The 20327-nt window shown below is 39.8% G+C and overlaps 1 protein-coding gene across 2 annotated transcripts in view; it reads right to left on the bottom strand.

Annotated features, from left to right (window-relative positions):
- tpd52l1 (tumor protein D52 like 1) overlaps positions 1–3675 on the bottom strand; it is a 47250-nt gene extending 43575 nt beyond the window's left edge. Inside the window, exon 1 of one of the 2 annotated variants that reach the window (XM_018094233.2) lies at positions 3491–3675. In XM_018094233.2, coding sequence (XP_017949722.1) covers positions 3491–3512 — 22 coding nt within the window. In that variant the 5' untranslated portion in view covers positions 3513–3675. The remainder of the gene's footprint in view (positions 1–3490) is intronic. The other variant, XM_002936010.5, reaches the window with a different exon arrangement.
- Between the last annotated feature and the right edge of the window lie 16652 nt (positions 3676–20327).

The raw sequence follows: 20327 nt of genomic DNA, 5'->3' as shown, positions 1-20327 counted from the left end.
ATATGTAAAAAAAAAAAAGGCACTAAGTTTTCCCAGGAGCAGTAACCCATAGCAAACAATGAGATATTTGCTTTTAAACAGGTAACCAGTTAATGCTGCCTGCTGCTTGGTTGCTATGTGTTACTGCTCCTGGGCAAACTTAGTACCTTTTATTACATAACCCCCCCAGAGTCAACCACATGCGGAAGTATCATCTAGTGCACCTTCTTAATAACACAGCAACCTACAACTTCCCAGTTACCTTCTTTAATTACTGGTAAAATTTTGTTTATTTTGCTCATTGGTATATTGCAGTATATTCCACTCTATAAAGCTTGCAAATTTCCTTACACATAGACAACAGAGCTGAGCTTGTCACACACGAGCTGAAAGCAGAAGGGGCGTTGCAGGTTTGTGATTGGGCATATTTATTCACTTGGGAGGCATTTAAATTAAAATCCGGAAGAGGGGAACAAACATGGCTGCTCCGTGGGTCTGTAATTCGTGCTACCATAATTATGAAGCGAAAAACTTTGCAGATTTAGTTTATAAGGAATTTAAAGCTGATACAAATTAAAACACAACAGCAGGTGTAAAAAAATTTTTAATTGGCCCTCAGTATCACTTTAAAGGAGAAGGAATGGTAAAAAAAATGGTACTTAATCATAGGCTCAAGCCTATGATTAAGTACCGTGAGGTATGAAACGCGTTAGGCTCCTTGTATCATGTGTTAGCTTAATAAAAGTTTTGTGATTTTACTTCAATCTCTCGTGAACAAGTGCTATTCTTCACTCAAAATACCGGAGTGCCTGCCTTTTTCTACATTTTTGATTTATCACTGAGTCCTCTATGAAAAGAATTTCTTGTTTCCTTTTTTATGAACATGTTCTTCAGTATCAGACTTTCTCTCTTTTAGGGCTCCTTCAGGTTTGGGGCATGAGTCTGCTCAGTTCTCTCCTCTCTCCCTCCTCCCATAAGAATGTATAAGAACTCACTGTCCCCTCCATTAGGAATGTAGCTGCAGCAGGAAGCTACAAAGACCAAGCTAAAATGGCAGCTGCTTTCAGAGGGAGCTTCTAGGGCTCTTTACTCGGGTATAGTAAAGCTTTCTGCAGAATATAGTGTTCTAGGTGGCACTAATGTGGCGAATCTATTGGCAGTAAAATGCCAAAATGACTTTCCTTTTCCTTTAAGTTGTATGTGGTTTCAAGTATAGTTTCATTTGGGCAAATACCACTGATTTGTTTTGTTTGCCACTTGCCCAGATAAGCAAATTTGAGGGTAAAAGTAAGAAAACGTATGCATTAGTTCTCCCACCCATTTGACATATGTCCAGATAAGTGTACTTTTTACAGCTACACATAGACAGACAGATTTATTATGCAGTGTAAAAAATGCCAACAAAATTTGCCACACATTGCCAGGCTTCATAAAAAGCTGTGTCATTTATTATGTGTTTTTTCTTAAAGCAACTTCCGCCAGAACTTACACAATGTCTGAAGTGGCATAAAATAACTGCATTGAATCTGTTGTTTAGATAGTGTAAAAAAAAAAACACACCTTAATAAATTCTCGATTTTTTTTTACACAGCTTTATAACGCCATTGTTGGCAGGTTTCTGATAGGTTGGGACTCTTTTAATACCTCTTTAGTTAGCACTGGGCAACTTTTTTAACATGCTGTACCACATTCTTTGTGGGCTAGTCCTTTATATAATGACTTTTAAAGTATAAAACAGAAAGCAAAGGAATATGTGTCTCTATTTGAGGCATGAATATTTCTGAAGTCAACTATGGCATATAATGGAAATAGGACCATGAGCCTTTTATTTTACTCAGACATGGAATGACAGTACTGTGACTTACAAAATCAGAAACTAAATGTAATACAGTTATTATGATGTGCCAGTCATACTTTTTAGGCTATGTCCAAAGAAAAAAGGATTTTACTCCCTATGTATTATGCTTCATTAATTACAGTGTATGTTTTACATCTATTTGAAAAATGAAATTCATGTGAATCCTGTACCCAGTGTATGTTTTACATCTATTTGAAAAATGAAATTCATGTGACAATCCTGTATCACAGAGTTTATTCGGGCAATTTATATCTTAAAATATATGTAGTAGCCATTATGTTGTTGTGATTACTGGATTAACTCTGTAATCTAGCAAGCTAGGCTAGGCAAAAAAATTTTTTCTAAAGGAACTATATATGCCATTATGTTTATCGCCCCCATTTCACAATTTTAGCATATGTCTGTCACTCTAGAAACCAATTACAAACTTCACCTTACAGTACTGTACGTTGTTTTTTGGTTATATGGTTACAATATCCCTTACAACACTTAAAAAAACCCCAGAAAAGTTGCTACACAATTCATAATGAATGGCTTTCAAGCACAGAAAAAATGAACGTCATTAGAATGGCTGTTGGCTTTGCTCTCACCATTCTATTACATCCCAGGGCACCATGGTACAGGTACATGCTGATTATCTCAAGATGTTACAGAGAAGATTTGCACCTAGCCCACTGCTCCAGACTCAAGCTGGAGGCTTGACATCGCTAGAATCACTGCAATTAGGAATCACTGTAGTTAAAATCAAATCCATCTGTGATTAGGACCACTCTGCCAACTGCATTATTTTTATAACTCTCCTCCGATCTTCAGATGTTCTAATTAGCTAAACTTTCAGTATGGAAAAAAAAAATTATTCTTGTATAGTTTAATGCAGCTGAAAGACTTTGGGCGATATAGGGTTAAAGTAAAATAAGAAAAGAAGAAATAACATACTATAAGTGAATATTCTAATATTTTGCAACTTACGGTCTATCTGTAGAAAGTATGTCTAAGTCTGATTGATTATAAGGTTATCAATTAACTAACAAGTTCTGGCTCATAATAATACAAAGATGTATAAAACTGCACAATGCTTATACATATATATGTAACTAAAAAATATTTTTGTGATTACGTAAGTTCATAAATCAGGATTGAAACTAGCAAAGGAAATTTTTCTTTTATATAAACAGGCAGCTAAGCCATTCTGCTTGCCAGGTGTTGCTAAACTGCAACTTCCAGCATCCCAATGGCATGTTTGGATGGCACGAGCTGTAGTTCAGAAACTGCTGGAAAGCCACAGGTTGTAGACTACTACTGCACTGCAATATCATGTAATTCAATGCAGTTCCTGCTAAATATGATTTCTCAGAGAATGTGGAGTGTCTTTGAAATAACACCTCTCAGGAGGGTGATAAGCCTTCTGCAAATTTACAACCCATCTTTTCAGCTGTAGCACACTATCAGATCAGGAAACAGCTTCTAGTATTTCTCACATACAGCGAGTGTGAAAAGCAGCAAACTAAATTAACTATTTCACAGCCAGAAATGTTCAGTGATTTCACACTATTGGAAAAATGGTGACAAGACGGTGTATGGACATTACACAAGCATTATGTGGCACGCTAAGTGTGACATAATCAGTGATGGGAAACACACACATTGACTGACCTGGCTGTCCCTTGTTCTCCATGCTGTGTGTGTGTCTTAAGGCTTTTAAGACAGATGTCAGAGTAAAGAACCCAGGGCTGGTCAGTGGATACTACTGTACCTCAGTTTAAAGCCAGATATCTCAATCTAAGTACAGCAGTCAGTTCTCCCTCCTACTGCTGCTTGTGTCAGCTCCACCTCTCTATTCTGACATCACAGCACAACACAGCGCACACCTCCACAGCTATTATGTGTTCTGTGTTTCAACCGGGAAGAACATTAACTCCTTCCCTGCTAAACAGCTAAATGCATGTCTTATTAAAAATGATTTTCCAAGAGCTCCATACAAAACCATGCAACGTGGTGTTTTCATTTGTTATATGCAACAAACATTACAGGATTTTTTATTTTTACTTTGATTTTGGTTTTATAAGGAGGTAAAGGAAATGATTTTACAAGTGGGAGAAAAGCTCAACAATGACATCTTGCTTTCTGACTGCTCACTGTAAGACAGTCTCCAATATTAGAGAAAGTAGATTTCAAGGGCAAGTTCATTTAGGATGTGTTTTGATTTTAGACAGTCATAAGCAAAGACATTTTGCATATAAATTTTAGTGTATACAATTTAGACTTGTTTATTTGTATATACTAGAGAGTAATTTCATTAGCAAGGTGGATTAAAATAAGGTGAAACGAAGGCAAAGGAAAGATGAAAGAAATGACACATTCAAAAACTACAGCACTTTCTGGCTGCAAGGGTCACAGTCTCTACAAAACAAAAACTGTAGTACCGTGTTAGCCAGTGTCAAAAATAATAATAAAAAAACAACAAAACACAAATACAAGAGTATTGTAGAAATGATACCTATATTGGCTAACAATAAAAATACATCGCAAGCTTTCGGAGCTCTAAGGCCCCTTCATCAGGCAGAATGCAAATGAGAACTGAAATGGCACAACATTTATACTGATAGATCAGAGAGAAGTGTTTACAAGCAATAAATTAGGAAGTTACAGATAGATAGAGATAACTTGTGAAGATAGCGAAAGTAATTAAGGTTTATTAGGGTGGGTTGTAAATAGTCCAGGGGTCTAGATTCAGTCAGATCAGATAGTGTGACATGAAACCTGACCCCAAATTAAGGCCCTGTCTTAATGTGTTGAATAACTCCATACATTTGAATTCATAGATCTTCCTTTCTGGTTCAGATCCAAAGTTCCTTTTTAGAATTAACACCTTCATGTCCTGAAGCCTGTGGTCCTGATTGCAGAAGTGTTGTCCCACTGGTGTATCACACGTTTTGGTATTGATCTTATATCTGTGATGGTTCATCCTTGTGCGCAGTTTTTGCCCTGTTTCTCCAATGTACATTCCTCCTGTAGGGCACTTAGTGCATATGATCATGTACACCACATTGGAGGAAGCACATGAATAGCAGTCCCGAATGGTGTAGACTTTTTGTGTATTCGGTATTGCAATTTGATTTTTGCACAGGATGTATTTGCAAGTCTCACATCTTTTGCTGTTGCAGGGAAATGTACCTGCTTTAGTTGTTTGGGGAAGAGCACTTCTAACAATCATTTTCCTCAGACTGGGTGGTTGTCTATAGGACAGAAGGGGTAGTTCAGGGAATATCTCCTTTAGTCTGGTATCTGTATGGAGCATGGGCTGCAGGTCCCTGGCTATTTTTCTTATAATGTTCAGCTGTGGGTTGTAGGTGACAGGGTACCAATTGTAGTCACCTACAACCCACAGCTGAACATTATAAGAAAAATAGCCAGTATAAATGTTGTGCCATTTCAGTTCTCATTTGCATTCTGCCTGATGAAGGGGCCTTAGAGCTCCGAAAGCTTGCAATGTATTTTTATTGTTAGCCAATATAGGTATCATTTCTACAATACTCTTGTATTTGTGTTTTGTTGTTTTTTTTATTATTATTTTAGTCTCTACAAAGAGATCAGCTTAATTTTTAGGACAGAGAAGGGATGAACACAAGTCCCTCCCACAAAAAGCCTCACCCACCAACACTCTCTGTTTTCACCCACTTTAAATCAAAACTGTTTTGCCATTTCCTCCTAATGAACAGTTTGATGCTCAGTGTGCATAGATCTACCTTAGTATGTGGCCTGTAGGGACCCCAAAATGAAAATTGTGCATATGGCTTTTCTTGGCTGCCAGTTCAGGTTCAGCTTCAGCTTCAGCTTTGAAACAGCGCCTTGCCTGTGTATTGTGTGTCATAGCACAGCACAACCTCTCATCATTCCACAATGTACTACCTTTCTGTACCCTCATTTACTCTTTTTGTTTCTCCTATTTTCTTCTCTCCTGTTCACATATCCTACAGACATGTTTCTGCTATGAAATTTTACAATTAAAGAACAAGGGAAAAAATACAAAACATTATTTTATTGCATTTAAATGCAAACGAACAACTGCATAATTAGATTTCCAATGATTGCATCATTGGGTAGCTGATCTTTCTAAATAAAAATGGTGAAATACATTTTAGGCTGCTGCTTTTAGATTTGTTGGAATCAAGCTTCCTTTGTAGACTAAAAATGGTCAGGTTCTCTGATGGTTTGAGCCTAGGGTTATCTGTCATATATCTAGTTGAATATACCTGTATAAGCTTCCATCCCAGTAATGATCAGACATTAAGGCTGGGGCCTGCATCCACTGCTTTCAGCCCTCATAAGGAGCAGAGCATAACTTATGTGTGACTGGTCCTTTTGGGTCTACCACCTTTATAGTTGCGACACTGATAAGAAGGTAAGTCCCAGAGTTTGGAAATCTCTAGGGAATCTAGCTTATGGGGAAACACCAAATCTACTGTAAGAAATAATTTACCTATCAGTTTTATTACTTACCGATTCTGAGATAATAGAATCATACTGGAATCGGTTAGCATTAGAGCCAGTTATAGCATGTGAAATATGTCATGTACACAGCATAAATATCTTGGCTGCAGATATTTTGAAGATGTAATAATTAAATTCCTATATATACAGTGGCTTGCAAAAGTATTCAGCCCCCTTGAACTTTTCCACATTTTGTCACATTACAGCCACAAACATGAATCAATTTTATTGGAATTCCACGTGAAAGACCAATGCAAAGTGGTGTACACGTGAGAAGTGGAACGAAAATCATATGTGATTCCAAACATTTTTTACAAATAAATAACTGCAAAGTGGGGTGTGCGTAATTATTCAGCCCCCTTTGGTCTGAGTGCAGTCAATTGCCCATAGACATTGCCTGATGAGTGCTAATGACTAAATAGAGTGCACCTGTGTGTAATCTAATGTCAGTACAAATACAGCTGCTCTGTGACGGCCTCAGAGGTTGTCTAAGAGAATATTGGGAGCAACAACACCATGAAGTCCAAAGAACACACCAGACAGGTCAGGAATAAAGTTATTGAGAAATTTAAAGCAGGCTTAGGCTACAAAAAGATTTCCAAAGCCTTGAACATCCCACGGAGCACTGTTCAAGCGATCATTCAGAAATGGAAGGAGTATGGCACAACTGTAAACCTACCAAGACAAGGCCGTCCATGTCCAAATTCTTTACCTTCTAGCCTTCTATAGAAGTGCACGAAAGCTCTACCTAACTTATAATTTTTATTGAGTTTTGTAAAAAAAAAGAAAAAGGAAAAAAACAGGGGGGGGGGAATAAAAAGGTGGATTAATACAAACATAATATACAGAGTGTACAGCGGGTATCAGGCACATTCACTGCATATTTTAGTGGTCATTGTCCGTCTCGTTGTTTTCCTTGGTGTTTAGTGAGGCCTTGGGTGTGCGCGGGGTGGGAGGCATATCCTCTTAGTTCCCATATGGACCAGATATTTAAATAGTTATTTGTCTTGTTTTGTATGGCCAGCATCCTGGATTCAAAGAGTCTGTTGTCGTTTACTTTTTTTATGATCTCAGCGGTCGTTGGTATTGTTGTCAGCTTCCATTTAGAGGCTATTGCTAGCCTTATGGCTGTGAGAATTTGATTGAATAGTACTTGAGTATGTTTGTGCATTTTGTCAAAGGGCTTGCCTAGTACAAATGTAGATATTTCTTTTGGGACTGGAGATCCTAAGAGATGGTTTAAAATGTTGGCTACTTCTGTCCATAATGGTTGGAGAAGTGGGCATTCCCAAAATATGTATTAGGGTGCCCCGTGCCCCACAGTTTCTCCAGCAGAGGGGAGAGCAGTCTTGGAAGCTTGCGTAATTTGTCTGGGATCATTATTTTGTAAATATTTTCCTTTTGTCATGCAAATGTTACCATTTTTTTTGTGTTGGACCATATGGAGTCACAGTCTGTTTGGGATAGAGGCGCTTGAAGTGTGAGGTTCCATTTGGTCATATAGGTGTGATGAGGGGTTTGATCTTGGAGTGGTTGGGTTAACATCTTGTATATAGTTGATATCAGCCTTTTTTGAGGAGGCCTTGCTTTGCTATTGTTTCAAATGCTGTAGATAGGATGGGTGCTGTTGGTTTAGTATATGTAGTTACGAAGTTGCAGAGTTGGAGGTATTCAAAAAACAATAGTTTAACAGTTGGTGCTCTTTCTTTTAGTTTGGGGTATGTGTAGATTGCATGAGTTTGTGGATCTATCAAGTCTCCAATACTGAAAAAATCTGTTTTTAACCATTTGTTATAAAATGAAGGTGTTGTGCCTGGTTCGAAGGTTGGATTTTTGAGATACATTGCAATTCCAGGGTGTGTTGATTTTAGGTTGTACTGTCTTTGAAGTCTGTTCCATAATTGTAATGTCAATTGTGTCGAGTTTAGTAAAGTTGATGGTACTTTAAAATTTCCATTTGTAAACCAGATGAGTGGGTTTCTGTGGGTGTCTCCTGCCATGGTATTTTCTATAAGGCCTCAGGTGGTTTGTGGGGTCCAATGGGACCAGGACAGTAATTGTCTTAGATGTGCCGCCTCGTAGTAATTTTTGAGCACAGGTGCTCTTAGTCCTCCGTATTGGAGTGGAGACATTAATACTGATTGGGGAATCCAGTGTCTATGATGGTTCCAGATGAATTTGTGGAGAGTTTTTTGTAGTTCGGTGAATGTTTTAGGTTGAATTTTGACTGGTAGTGTTTCAAATAAATACAATAATTTTGGGAGGATAGACATCTTTACTGCAGCTATTCTTCTGAACCATGAGATGGATTGTGTAGACCATTTGAGAAGCATAGTCTTTGTATGGTGAATCAGAGGTTTGAAATGAGTCATATAGTTGATGGTAGTTTGCTGTTATCTGTGTCCCCAAGTATGAGAGTGCATCCGTTTTCCAACTATAGTTAAAGGTCTTTTTGAGAGCGTCCAAAGATGTAGCAGGATATGTAATGGAAGTGCTTCTGTTTTGCTTCTGTTTACTTTGTATCCAGAGATTAAGCCATAAGTATCTAATAAAGCATGCAAATTGGGGAGTGAAATTATTGGGTTAGACAATGTTAACAAAACGTCATCTGCAAAGAGGGCTGTTTTGAATTGCATAGAATTAACTGTGATACCTGTGATTTTGGGGTCGCTTCTAATAGGAGCCGCTATGGGTTCTATACTAAGAGCGTAGAGAAGGGGGGATAAAGGGCAGCCCTGTCTTGTACCGTTTGTTATTGCAATGGGGTCTTTGGTTTTGCTTGCTAGTTTCAGATAAGTTTGAGGCTTGTTGTATAGGCTGTATAATGCTGTTAGGAAAGGACCTGAAAGACTGAGGTGTTTTAAGAGTGTGAAAAGGTAGGGCCTTTGTAGAAAGCCTTTTCTGCGTCTAAGCTTAATAAAAGGGAGGGTGAGCTTTTCCTATTGATTATTTCTATGAGATCTATTGTGCATCTGGTATTGTCCCCTGGCGGCCTAATATAAAGCCTACTTGATCTTTATGAATCATCTTTGTTAGAATTGGGGCTAAGTGATTTGCTAATATTTTTGAGAACAGTTTTAGATCCAAGTTTAAGAGTGCAATTGGTCTGTAGTTAGAACATAAGGTGGGGTCTTTTCCTGGTTTGGGAATCAAAGATAGGTTTGAAGTTAGGTTAGATGCTGGTATTGAAGTTCCTAGGAGGTAGTCATTGAATAGCCTTAACAGGTATGGCGAGAGGATATGTGCATAGAGTTTGTAATATTTATAAGTAAATCCATCTGGGCCGGGTGTTTTTCCATTTGGCATATTTTTAAGGGTGTATGCTAGTTCTTCATTTGTAATTGCTTTATTTAGGGTTTCTAGGTCGCTTTCTGAAAATTTTTGGAGGGGTAGTTTGTTTAAAAATTGGTCAATAGGTTCAGAGTCTTAATTTTCTCTGGATGTGTGTGGCCTTAAGTTGTATAGTTTCTGGTAATATGCTTGGAATTGAGAGGCTATCTGCTCGGGGTCATGTTTTAGGTGTCCGGAGGGAGTTGCTAGGGAGGTTATTCTAGTTTGCATTTTTTGATCTCTTCATTTTTTAGCTAATAGTGTGTGTTGTTTGTCGCTCTTTTCATAATAGTTTTTTTTAATCCAAATTATGGCCTTCTCTGCTTCTTTATGTTTGTGTGCGGCCAGCTTTTTACGTAACATAGTGATTTGTGAAAGTACAGATTCAGTTTTCAAAGTGTTTTAAAGATTTTCAAGGTTCCGTAGTTGTTTATGTGTAGTTAGGTAATCTTCATTTTTTCTTTAAGTGGGAAGTTATAGAGATAAGGTGGCCTCTGATTGTTGCCTTATGGGCTTCCCAGAATGTTGGTAAGGAAGAGACCGTGCCTTCATTCTCTCTAAAGTAGTCTTTGAGGTTTGACTCAATCTTCTTATATATCTCCGGGTTGTGGAGTAGGGTTTCATTTAATCTCCAGTGTGACCTTTTGGGAGGTAGTTCTGGCAAGTCTATTGTTAAAGTTATAGGGGCATGATCTGACCAGGTTATGGGTTGTATCTCAGTTGAGAAGGGCAGTTGTATGCATGGTTGTGAGATAAAAAAAAATCTAGTCGGGAGTGGGATTTATATACATTGGAATAAAAGGAATATTGATGTGCCGTAGGGTGGTTGATTCGCCAAGCATCAAATAGTGCTGCCTGTCGGGTCAACTGTTTAAAAAGTTTGGACATATTGTGTGCTGTTTGGTCTGGAGAGGGGTGAGATCTGTCTGCATGCTGAGAGAAAACCAGGTTGAAATCTCCTCCTATAATTGTATATTGGTGAGGGACCTGCTGGACCTTAGAAATAATTTTCTTAAGGAATTTGATTTGGTGTCTGTTAGGAGAGTAGACATTTGATTGTCATCAAATGGTTTGGTTTTTTGGTGCAGCAGACCCTTGATAGCAGTGGCAGTGAGAGTGTCTTATTTATTGAAGTTGCATTTTTTAATAAAACAAGTAAGTAAAATAAGTAAAGCATCATAAAACACATGGTTGCATTAAACAAGGAAAAAATGAAGAAAACTTGTATAAAAAGGTAAGTATAATTGAACATATAAATTTGTGACTTTGTCACGTGGTATCAAACTGAGTTGGCCTTAGAGATTAGGCCAGATATAGCGAGGCAATTTTTTACCAAGAAAAAAGTTTTAGGTGGGCTCAGAGAGTGATTTCTGAGCCTGGTTGGAACTAAGGGTTCCTGTTGGCGGGGGTAGGTAGCCAGTCGTGGAGTGTGGCACTACTGTGTGTTGTTTTAGATCATGTAGAGAAGTTCTTCATAAACCCCAGATTGGGTTCTTGATGTGTAGCCTGAGGTGTTATGTTGCTCATCTTCAGCAAAGTGGGGGTTTTTCAATTGTCTCGTGGTGGTGTTGGGCTCAGTGCCAGTCTAGGAGTGGGGGATGTACCTCCTATTTTTTTCCATTGAGGGCTTGGTGGTGGGGAGTGTTTATCCCCTTGCGGGGGAGAGCCTGAGTTATTCGGTTGTGAGTTGAACCCCAAAGGTTTAAGGAATCTGTTTCCGTTTTGGGGGTGTTTCAATATATAGGTTTGGCCATTTCTGTTTACTATCAACTTGAATGGGTATCCTCAGCGACGCGGAATTTTGTGTTTGCTGAGTTTTTGCGTAATGGGTCTCAGTTCCCTCCTCTTTGCCAATGTTATTGGTGATAAGTCAGTGAAAGCACCCAATGATATCACGTGGAGGCTTTGTTGGTGGAGGTTTTAAGGCAAGTGAGCGGTGTGCTCTATCGAAACGCCACAGATCTGGTTGTATGTCTGGGCATATGGTAGAAAATACGTTTTTCAGATAAGTCTGAATTTCAGTATTATTTAACTCTTCTGGGACCCCTCTTATTCTGAGGTTTTGCCTTCTAGACCTATTCTCTTGGTCTTCACACAAGTTGCGTATTGTTGCATTTTCTTCCTCAATATTGATAAAACGCTGTGCTATGTCATCTGTGAGTGTTTCTAATTTGTCAGTTCTTTCCCCTCTTTAATGGCAGCAGCTACTGCTGTGGATACCTGTGTAGTAGTAGTTTGTAGTGTGGACTGCAGTTTGATTAGCTGATCGCTCAGTATTTGGGCTGTAACTGGGGCATTGTCTGTGGTGCAGTGTGTTTCAGGCTGGAATGGTGAATGCAGAGGCGACTCAAATGCTGGGGAGTTAGCGCTACTCACAGAACCTAGAGGGGGCCATCTATGGAAGCTATTATATTCTGCGCTGTGTCTGACTGGGCGCCATCTTGTGAAGCCACGTGTTTGTCAGGGCCTGCGGTCTTATGGAGGTATGGCGACATGGTGGTGCGTTGGCCGCAGAGTTTCTTTTTCCCCATTTCGTGGCGGGTGTCTCAGGAAGTTGTGGTGGCCCGAGTTATCTCCAATCTGCTATCGGGTATGCTATTTATTGGGCTGGAGAAGGGGTAGTGAAGCAGAGCTCTTAGACTGTGCATGTGCCTGCGTCCATGGTTGGCCATGCCCCAACATAAAGGCTTTTTAAACAGACCTGTGTACAGCAGCGCTTTGCAAACTGCTCTCCTGTCTAGCATCCTGGCTCTCAAAAATAATTCAGATAAAGCAGCTAAAACAGTCATACATTAAAGGGTGAACTATAGAAAAAATTATATTTTTTCTAAATATAATAAAATAAATTGTTTGTATCCTTGTATGCCTAAATGAAAAGCAAGTTATTCTTCAATATTCCCCTCTCAGCAACCTGTCTCTGTCCATGTGGGTTGAACAAAACTCTGTGCAGATTAAATTAAACAAGTGGCGTGTATGTCCGTGCTCACCATTGCCCCTGCTGTTGCATAATGTTTGACTGCGTCATTGGCGTCACTGGCGCTAGCACCAATCCAGCCACTTGGCAGTATGCCTGCACAAATTTAGAACTTCCTTACCACAGTCATAAGTTGTTTCACAAAGCGAGGAACTCTCTCTTTGTAACTAACATAACTACAGCCAACTGGTATGATTATGAATTTGTCCAGGGCACTGAAATTAGGATTCCCCTTGGCTAAAAATTCATTTTTGTGTTTGCTGCTCTACCAATGGTATTACACAAGAAATAAGCTTGCGCTGCATTATTTTGAGGTGATGATACATACGTTGTTTTTTGCTTTTTCTCCTGCACAGTCTGAGTAACCTAGAAGGGGCCCCGTTGGAAAGTGTAGCCTAAAGGCTTCACATCACATTAATCCTCCACTGGTTCTGCGCATGGACATTGACTATTTATAGGTGCCAGCTTCCCCCTGCATTTGCTAAGTGATCTTTTTCCTGTAAACACTAAACCTTCTGCTTCTTCAGTTCCTGATCTTCTGGTGTGACTTCGGCTTGTCCTCTGGTTCTTGATTCCCTGCTGCCCATCCTAACCTCGGCGCATCTCCTGACTACGAATCTGTGCTGCCTGTCCTGGCCTTGGCTTGTTTTGTTGACCACGAATCTGCATTTCCGATCCTGTGCTTGGTTATTTTTGGTACTCCTGCCTATATACATAATACCTCTAGAGATGAGCGCATCTGTCCCCCTTCACCATAAAATTCTCGAAACGGCGAAAAATTCATGAAACGCATTTGTTGCGCAATTTTTTTTTTTGTCGTCCGCGCTTTTTGCCGCGACTGTGCCCGTTTTGGTGCGTGACAAAATTTCCGCGTGACTAATTTTTCCATAACGAATTTTCACGTAAGTTTCAAAACCAATTCGCTAATGGTGAAATGCGGAAATTCGCTGCGAATTTCGCCTGCCGGAAAAATTCGCTCATCAATAAATACCTCCCTTGTTCACACTCCAAGGGTCGGTATTGTGAAATCTGTAGGTGCTGCCTTAACCATCTCATTGGAACTTTCATCTAAGGTACGCAATAGCTACAGAAAATAAGAATTAATGGGGACATATCTTAAATGGCCTATTCACCTTTAAGTGAACTTTTAGTATTATATAGAAAGTGCTATTCACAATTTGCAATTGTCTTCATTTTTTATTTATTTTGGTGGTTTTTAACTGATTTAGATTTTTGTTAATCAGCTATCCAGTATGGAATTTAAGCAGCTATCTAGGTTATAAGGGTCCAACTTACCCTAACAATCAGCCAGTGGTTTGAATGAGAGACTGGAATATGAATAGAAGAGGGACTGAATAGAAATCTAAATAATAAAAGGTAAGAATAACAATGACATTATTACAAAATGTATGTCTAGCACACAGCCGTGAGTGTTGGCTGGAAGTATTTTGAGCGTGTGTTGTTTGAGCAGTGTAGATTTATGTATGCCTCTGAAAAGGCTACAGGCATGTGCAACTCCCGGGACCTTCACACCCATTTGAGCGTGCTTGACCAGCTGTGGATCTTCCTGTGAAGTTAATGACCAGGACACTGGAGGTTGCTTGCAAACCAACAATAATTCTTTATTTACTCCAAGACAGCATTTAGTAGAATTATAATCAGAAACAGGTTCCCTTTATGGATATCCAGACCAGGAGGTTCTTTCACATCAAATGATCCCCACTCTTGGGGTATTACTTAAGCCCTGAGCTAACCACTAGGTTTTCCCTGAAACTATGGCCAGTAATTCTGTGAGGTAATAACCTCTCAATTCTCCTCATAGGGGCCTGGAACTTCCCAACTAAATAACCTTTCTATGTTTTCACTCCTAGAGTGACTATAACTGTTCTAACTACATTAACTAAACTCACTTCTGTACATACCTCTTAGTGAGGTGAAGTCCCAGGAAGAAGACGAGGCTGGCAAGCGAGCGGACCTTCTCCCGATATCTCCACCTACGGGTGGGCGATATCGGCCTAATTTGGTCGTTTGGCCCTGGAGCCAAACGATCGAACTAAAACGACGGGCATAAGCACAGTTGGTTCAGGGAGTGCATTGTCCCTGATCCGACTAAATTTTTAAACCTGCCCAATTGATATCTGCCCGATTTCAGGCCAGATATCGGTCGGGCAGGCCTTTGTTAGTGCCCATACACAGGCCGATAAGCTGCCGAGTCATTCTAAGGAACCGATATTGGCAGCTAGAATCGGCCTGTGTGTGGGCACCTTAACACGTGTGGGTCATCCCCTTTTATACTGGAGAACACCTCCACCTAGTGCATATTCCTGAACTGCAGGGGAAGCTCTCTTTTAACCTGGAAAGAATAGTTTTAATAAGCACATTATTAGGTGTCCACGTCTAAATAAAGGTCACTTGACTGGCATGCCTGCCTTAAGGGGAACCTAAGTCACAATTTTTTGTGCCCAATACTAGTTGTAGCTAAAGCCATAAAACATAAATGTTCCACAATCTGTTAATCATTATAAGGTTCCCATGGGTGGGGAATGGATATGAATTTACATGCTTTTCATGTGAATTTCATTTAAATATAAAAGTGAAAATGGACCCTTGGACTTAACTCTTGGTCAATAGTAGCTGTAATGTACAGTTACAAGGTGCAAGCGCTTTCTGTATGGTCTAATTTTTGCACATAAAACTGCCCCAGCTAATAGTAAATTAGGCAATCCCATTTTCTCTTAATCAACAAAATGTACTACGGATTAAATGGCACATCTAAACAGGATGAAACCTTTTCAGTATACAATAATGGATAACTTATGGAATAACAGACAGGTACAAAAGAAATAGAACAATTAGCGCATTTGTAGGCAAACACATGCATTATAGTTACTATGGCAACCTGCCCTTTCATTTTCATTTTTCTACTTACCTGCCTACACATATAAATAAACTGAGATGCCTTGTTACATTTTACTTTGCACAGAACATGCTGTGGCATATAGGTTAACCGTGGTGAGTAGCAGCTGGGTGATTACATTATAAAATACAGTTTTGTATTGATTTTTTCTACACAATAGCCAACATTGCCTGACATGCAGTATTAAATATTTATGGATTTCTGTACAATATTAAATCTAAATATTCATTTTGCATCTGAACCCAATTGTTTTCTGTCTGTCTCCTTTTTTTAATACATTTTTCTAGTACATTGTTAAGACCGGGACATCAACCCAATAGTATTCTAAATCTCCTATCACTTAAATATTCATTCTCACTGTCTAATTTTAAAATAACTATAACACTATAACATGTAAAAGACTTGCTCTTTGTACAGGTGCATGGGCCATGCACACAGCGAATTTTCAAAACAATGGAAATGGGGTGTAATATTTACCAAAACCCCCTTTTTTGAAGTCCTGTATTGGCAGCAAAGGATCAGGAGGATTACTGCACACTAGCCTTTAGAAGGCAGGACGACACAAGCATTTTAGGACTCCCCACCCAAACTCTTCCTCATATTAATCCCACGTCTGACACTTTCCACTAACACAGTTACAAGAATGAAGACAGAAAGGAATTGCGAAGTTAACAAAGCCTATTTTCTGGGTACAATCCTAGACATCACAGGAACAGAATGGTTCATCTAAATACTTGTTAATGGGAACAAAGAGGAAGTGAAGGCTCCAAACAAAATATGCCCAATAAGGTTATAGAGCCACATTAATAAGGCTTTCTGATCAATAAAAGATTCGTTCAACTTATAAAATACCATAAAAGGTAAAAAGACAACCAAGTGTCCACTTTGAATAACTGCCCTAAAGATGCATGATGACCATTTCTCTGGCACATCAATATCAGGCATCTTGATCCATCTGGTAATGAATTACTATTCTGTTCTACTTATGATTAGCTCTGTGTAACTAAAAAGTCTCTCTAATTGGCTGCAGAAAGTGCTTCTGTAGATGTATAAATTCTGGTGCAGTTTGCAATGTAATTTTAGGAGCAAAGGTCACATTGAGGCATTCCCTAAAAGCTTTGAATTTGAAGCTGTTGTCAACCAACTTCCACTGGAGATACAGCCTTGTCTTATTATCATAGCATAAGTTGTGCTGAAAACTTGCTTACTTGCAAAGAAATTCTACAGTCAGCATAGGAAAATTGACAATGGGTACCACTTGAGGCTGTTAATGCAGCTGATGAGATGCAAACAGGATCTGGCTGAGGTGAAAAACTGTCTGTTTTGTTTCTGCTGACAAGAACACTTTGTGACTGATGGGATTGAAGCTTAGCCTAGGACAGGGGTAGGGAACCTATGGCTCGGGAGCCAGATGTGGCTCTTTTGATGGCTGCTTCTGGCTCCCTGCCAAATCTTTAATTAAAAAAAACAAAAAAAAAAACATAGGGGGCATGGCCTGCGCACGGTGGATAGAAGACGTGTTCTAAGCCTTAGAACACGTCTTCTATCTGCCGAGCGCAGGCCACGCCCTCCTCCGCATTGCATCCGGCATCCTTGGCACCCACCCTACCTTGCCCCTGTGCTCGGCGGATAGAAGACGTGGTCTAAGCCTTAGAACACGTCTTCTATCCGCCGAGCGCAGGCCTACTCCGCATTGCATCCGCATCCGGCATCCTTGGGACCCCCTCCACCTTGCCCCGCAGCATGCATGGGCAAACATATTGTATGGCTCTCACGGAATTACATTTTAAAATATGTGGTGTTTATGGCTCTCTCAGCCAAAAAGGTTCCCGACCCCTGGCCTAGGAAGGTAACTGACTAGGTAGTAATGAAGTTGCTCTTAAAGGAGAAGGAAAGGCTAAGTCACTTGGGGGTGCCAAAATGTTAGGCACCCCCAAGTGACTTAGAGCGCCTACCTTGTACCCCGGGCTGGTGCCCCTGTACGGAGGGAACAGCACCAGCCCGGGGCACCTGTAGACACCGCTTCCTCCTTCCTTTGCGCGCTGCCGGCGAAATCCGCCGGCCGGCGCATACGCAGTAGAGTGAAAAGCCGACTTTAATGTTTAAGTTCGGCTTTTCACTCTACTGCGCATGCGCGCGCAAGCGAGGAGGAAGGAGGAAGCGCCGGCAGCTACCCCGGGCTGGTGCTGTTCCCTCCGTACAGGGGCACCAGCCCGGGGTAAAAGGTAAGTGATCTAAGTCACTTGGGGGTGCCTAACATTTTGGCACCCCCAAGTGACTTAGCCTTTCCTTCTTATTTAAAGACATGAATGTTTCAGGCATGCCTCTATAGAATTTGTATGCACCTGCTGGAACTGGAGCCATCTTGTAGGACAAAGATCATAGTAGAAGACTGGTAAACTAGGCTAAAGAGTCACCACGGTCTCAGGTGTGCCACTAAGAGAGCCACAACTTTGAAGATGAGAGGCTAAAAGGAAGTGTAGATACTGATGGTGGTCTGCATTGATGGGGATTTGTAGGTGGGGATCTTTTAAGACATACCTCAATATGTAATAAAAGACACTAAGTTTGCCCAGGAGCAGTAAACCATAGCAACCAATAAGATGTTTGTTTTTTAAAAGGTGACCAGTAAATGCTACCTGCTGATTGGTTGCTATGGGTTACTGTTCTTCGGCAAACTTACTGCCTTTTATTACATAACTACTTAAAGATGTTAAAAAGTTTGCAGAGCTTTGGTATGAGCTGGTTGCCTTTTCTATACTGGCTATGACCAATTGGCTTAATTTTTCCCATAGTTACATAGGGTTGAAAAAAGAGTCCGTCAAGTTCAAACCTTCCAAGTAATCCCAGCACACACAAACCTATAATGACCTATCTATACTATCACATACATAAGCCATATATACAAACATTAATACTAACTGTAGATTTTAGTATCACAATAGCCTTGGATACTATGCTTCAAGAAAATCATCCAAGCCCTTCTGAAAGACAACAGAATCTGCCATCACTAGGAAGGGCATTCCACAACCTCAACCTAAATCTGTTGAGGCTCTTAAAGGGGTTGTTTACTTTTAAATTAACTTTTAGTATGACATAGACATTTGTATTCTGAGACAATTTGCAATTGGTTTTAATTTTTTGTGTTTAATTTATTTCCTTTTCTTCAGCAGCTCTTCAGTTTGGTATTTTAGCAGCTATCTGGTTGCTAGGGTCTTGTTTACCTTAGTAACCAGGCAGTGGTTAGAATGAGAGGCTGGAATATGGATAGGAGAAAACTTAATATAAAGATAAGGAATAAACAGTAACAATAACGATAAAATTATAGCCTCACAGAGCAAAAGTTTTTGGCTGCCAGTGTCAGTGACCCCCACTGAAAAGACGTAGAAAAATAAGTCAAATATAACCTACTAAAAGTTAATTTAGAGGTGAACCACCCCTTTAACGTTGAGTACAATACTTTGAGAGCTACTTTTAGGCAAAATACATGTGGAAAAAGAAATTCAGCTACAAGTTAACATTTCAATTACCTTTCCTAGGCGTTCTAAATGCACCATTAGGGACAGATTTTTCAACATTCAAAAGTTTTTTCAAATTTTAAAAAAATCTGGAGTCCTGAATGTGCACTTATTTAAGAAACAACTTGCACCTTAAAAACTTGATCGCTTAAAAAAACATGAAATAAACAACTGGAACTGTGTAAAATCACATTCTACACTTCATTTCGATGAGTCTGCCAAATTTAAAATTGGTCTCAAAAGCTGAACTGAAAAATAGCTTATAACAGACTTATCACAAGCCGGCTCACTGTACAAAACACCAGAAGATTCCTTCACATTGTGGGTGCTAATTGTATTGAGCTATTGGAATGTTTTCACTGTGATAATTCTCTGCACAAAATTCTCTGTCCACAGTGGCAAGGCATTTTCTGGCATTTTTTCATCAAGCCACAAGAGACAAAACACCATGTTTGCCATTGCCCTAAGAAAAAAACAGCTTATCTTCTATTAAAATCTTTATTATAGCTTTCTGTTATGCAAAAGGTTAACATACAAAATCTTTCTGTTAATCTTCAAAGCCATTTACTCCTCCGCAATACAGTACATTTCTTCATTTTGTCTCTGTGTTCCTGGTTGTCTGTTCCTCTCACAGCCACCCTCTTTTCACACCACCCACATTCACTGCCATATACTTTTTAATTTTTTCCCTTCTCTTGCTGCACCTTATCTCTGAAAGCGAATCCCTGAATTCCACCTTAAAGTGGCCATACACAGGCAGATCTAAGCTTCCGATTCGCGTAATTCAGACTGATTTGGTTGCCCTCCGAAGGTCTCCCTGACCTACATCTGGCCAATTTTTGGCCAGATATCAATCGGTCAGGCTTGATTGAGGACCACAACGGCTCATTGATATGGTCCTTGCTCCAACTTAGGGCCAAACAATCACATTAGCACTATATCGCCCACTCAAGGTAGGCATATCGGGGAAAAGATTCACTTCTTTGGCAACCTCGCCAAGCAAGCAGATCTTACCGTGTATAGCCACCTTTAGGAGCTTATATGGAGTGTATATATATATGAATAGAAAGTGAGTAAAGTATTCCGTGGTTAGCACTAATCGCACAATATAATAAATCTGCCTCTAAGAGTTAAAGGTGGCCATAAACATGAAGATCAGCTCACTTGCCGATCTTTCTGCTGCCAAGCTCCATCTAAAGGACTTGAATCGGCAGCTTAAATCTGTCTATGCATGGCCACCTTTAGCTGTCAATGGAACTT

The sequence above is a fragment of the Xenopus tropicalis genome, chromosome 5, assembly GCF_000004195.4.
Source record: "Xenopus tropicalis strain Nigerian chromosome 5, UCB_Xtro_10.0, whole genome shotgun sequence".
Taxonomy (NCBI): domain Eukaryota; kingdom Metazoa; phylum Chordata; class Amphibia; order Anura; family Pipidae; genus Xenopus; species Xenopus tropicalis.
This window is presented reverse-complemented; position numbering and strand designations above follow the sequence as displayed.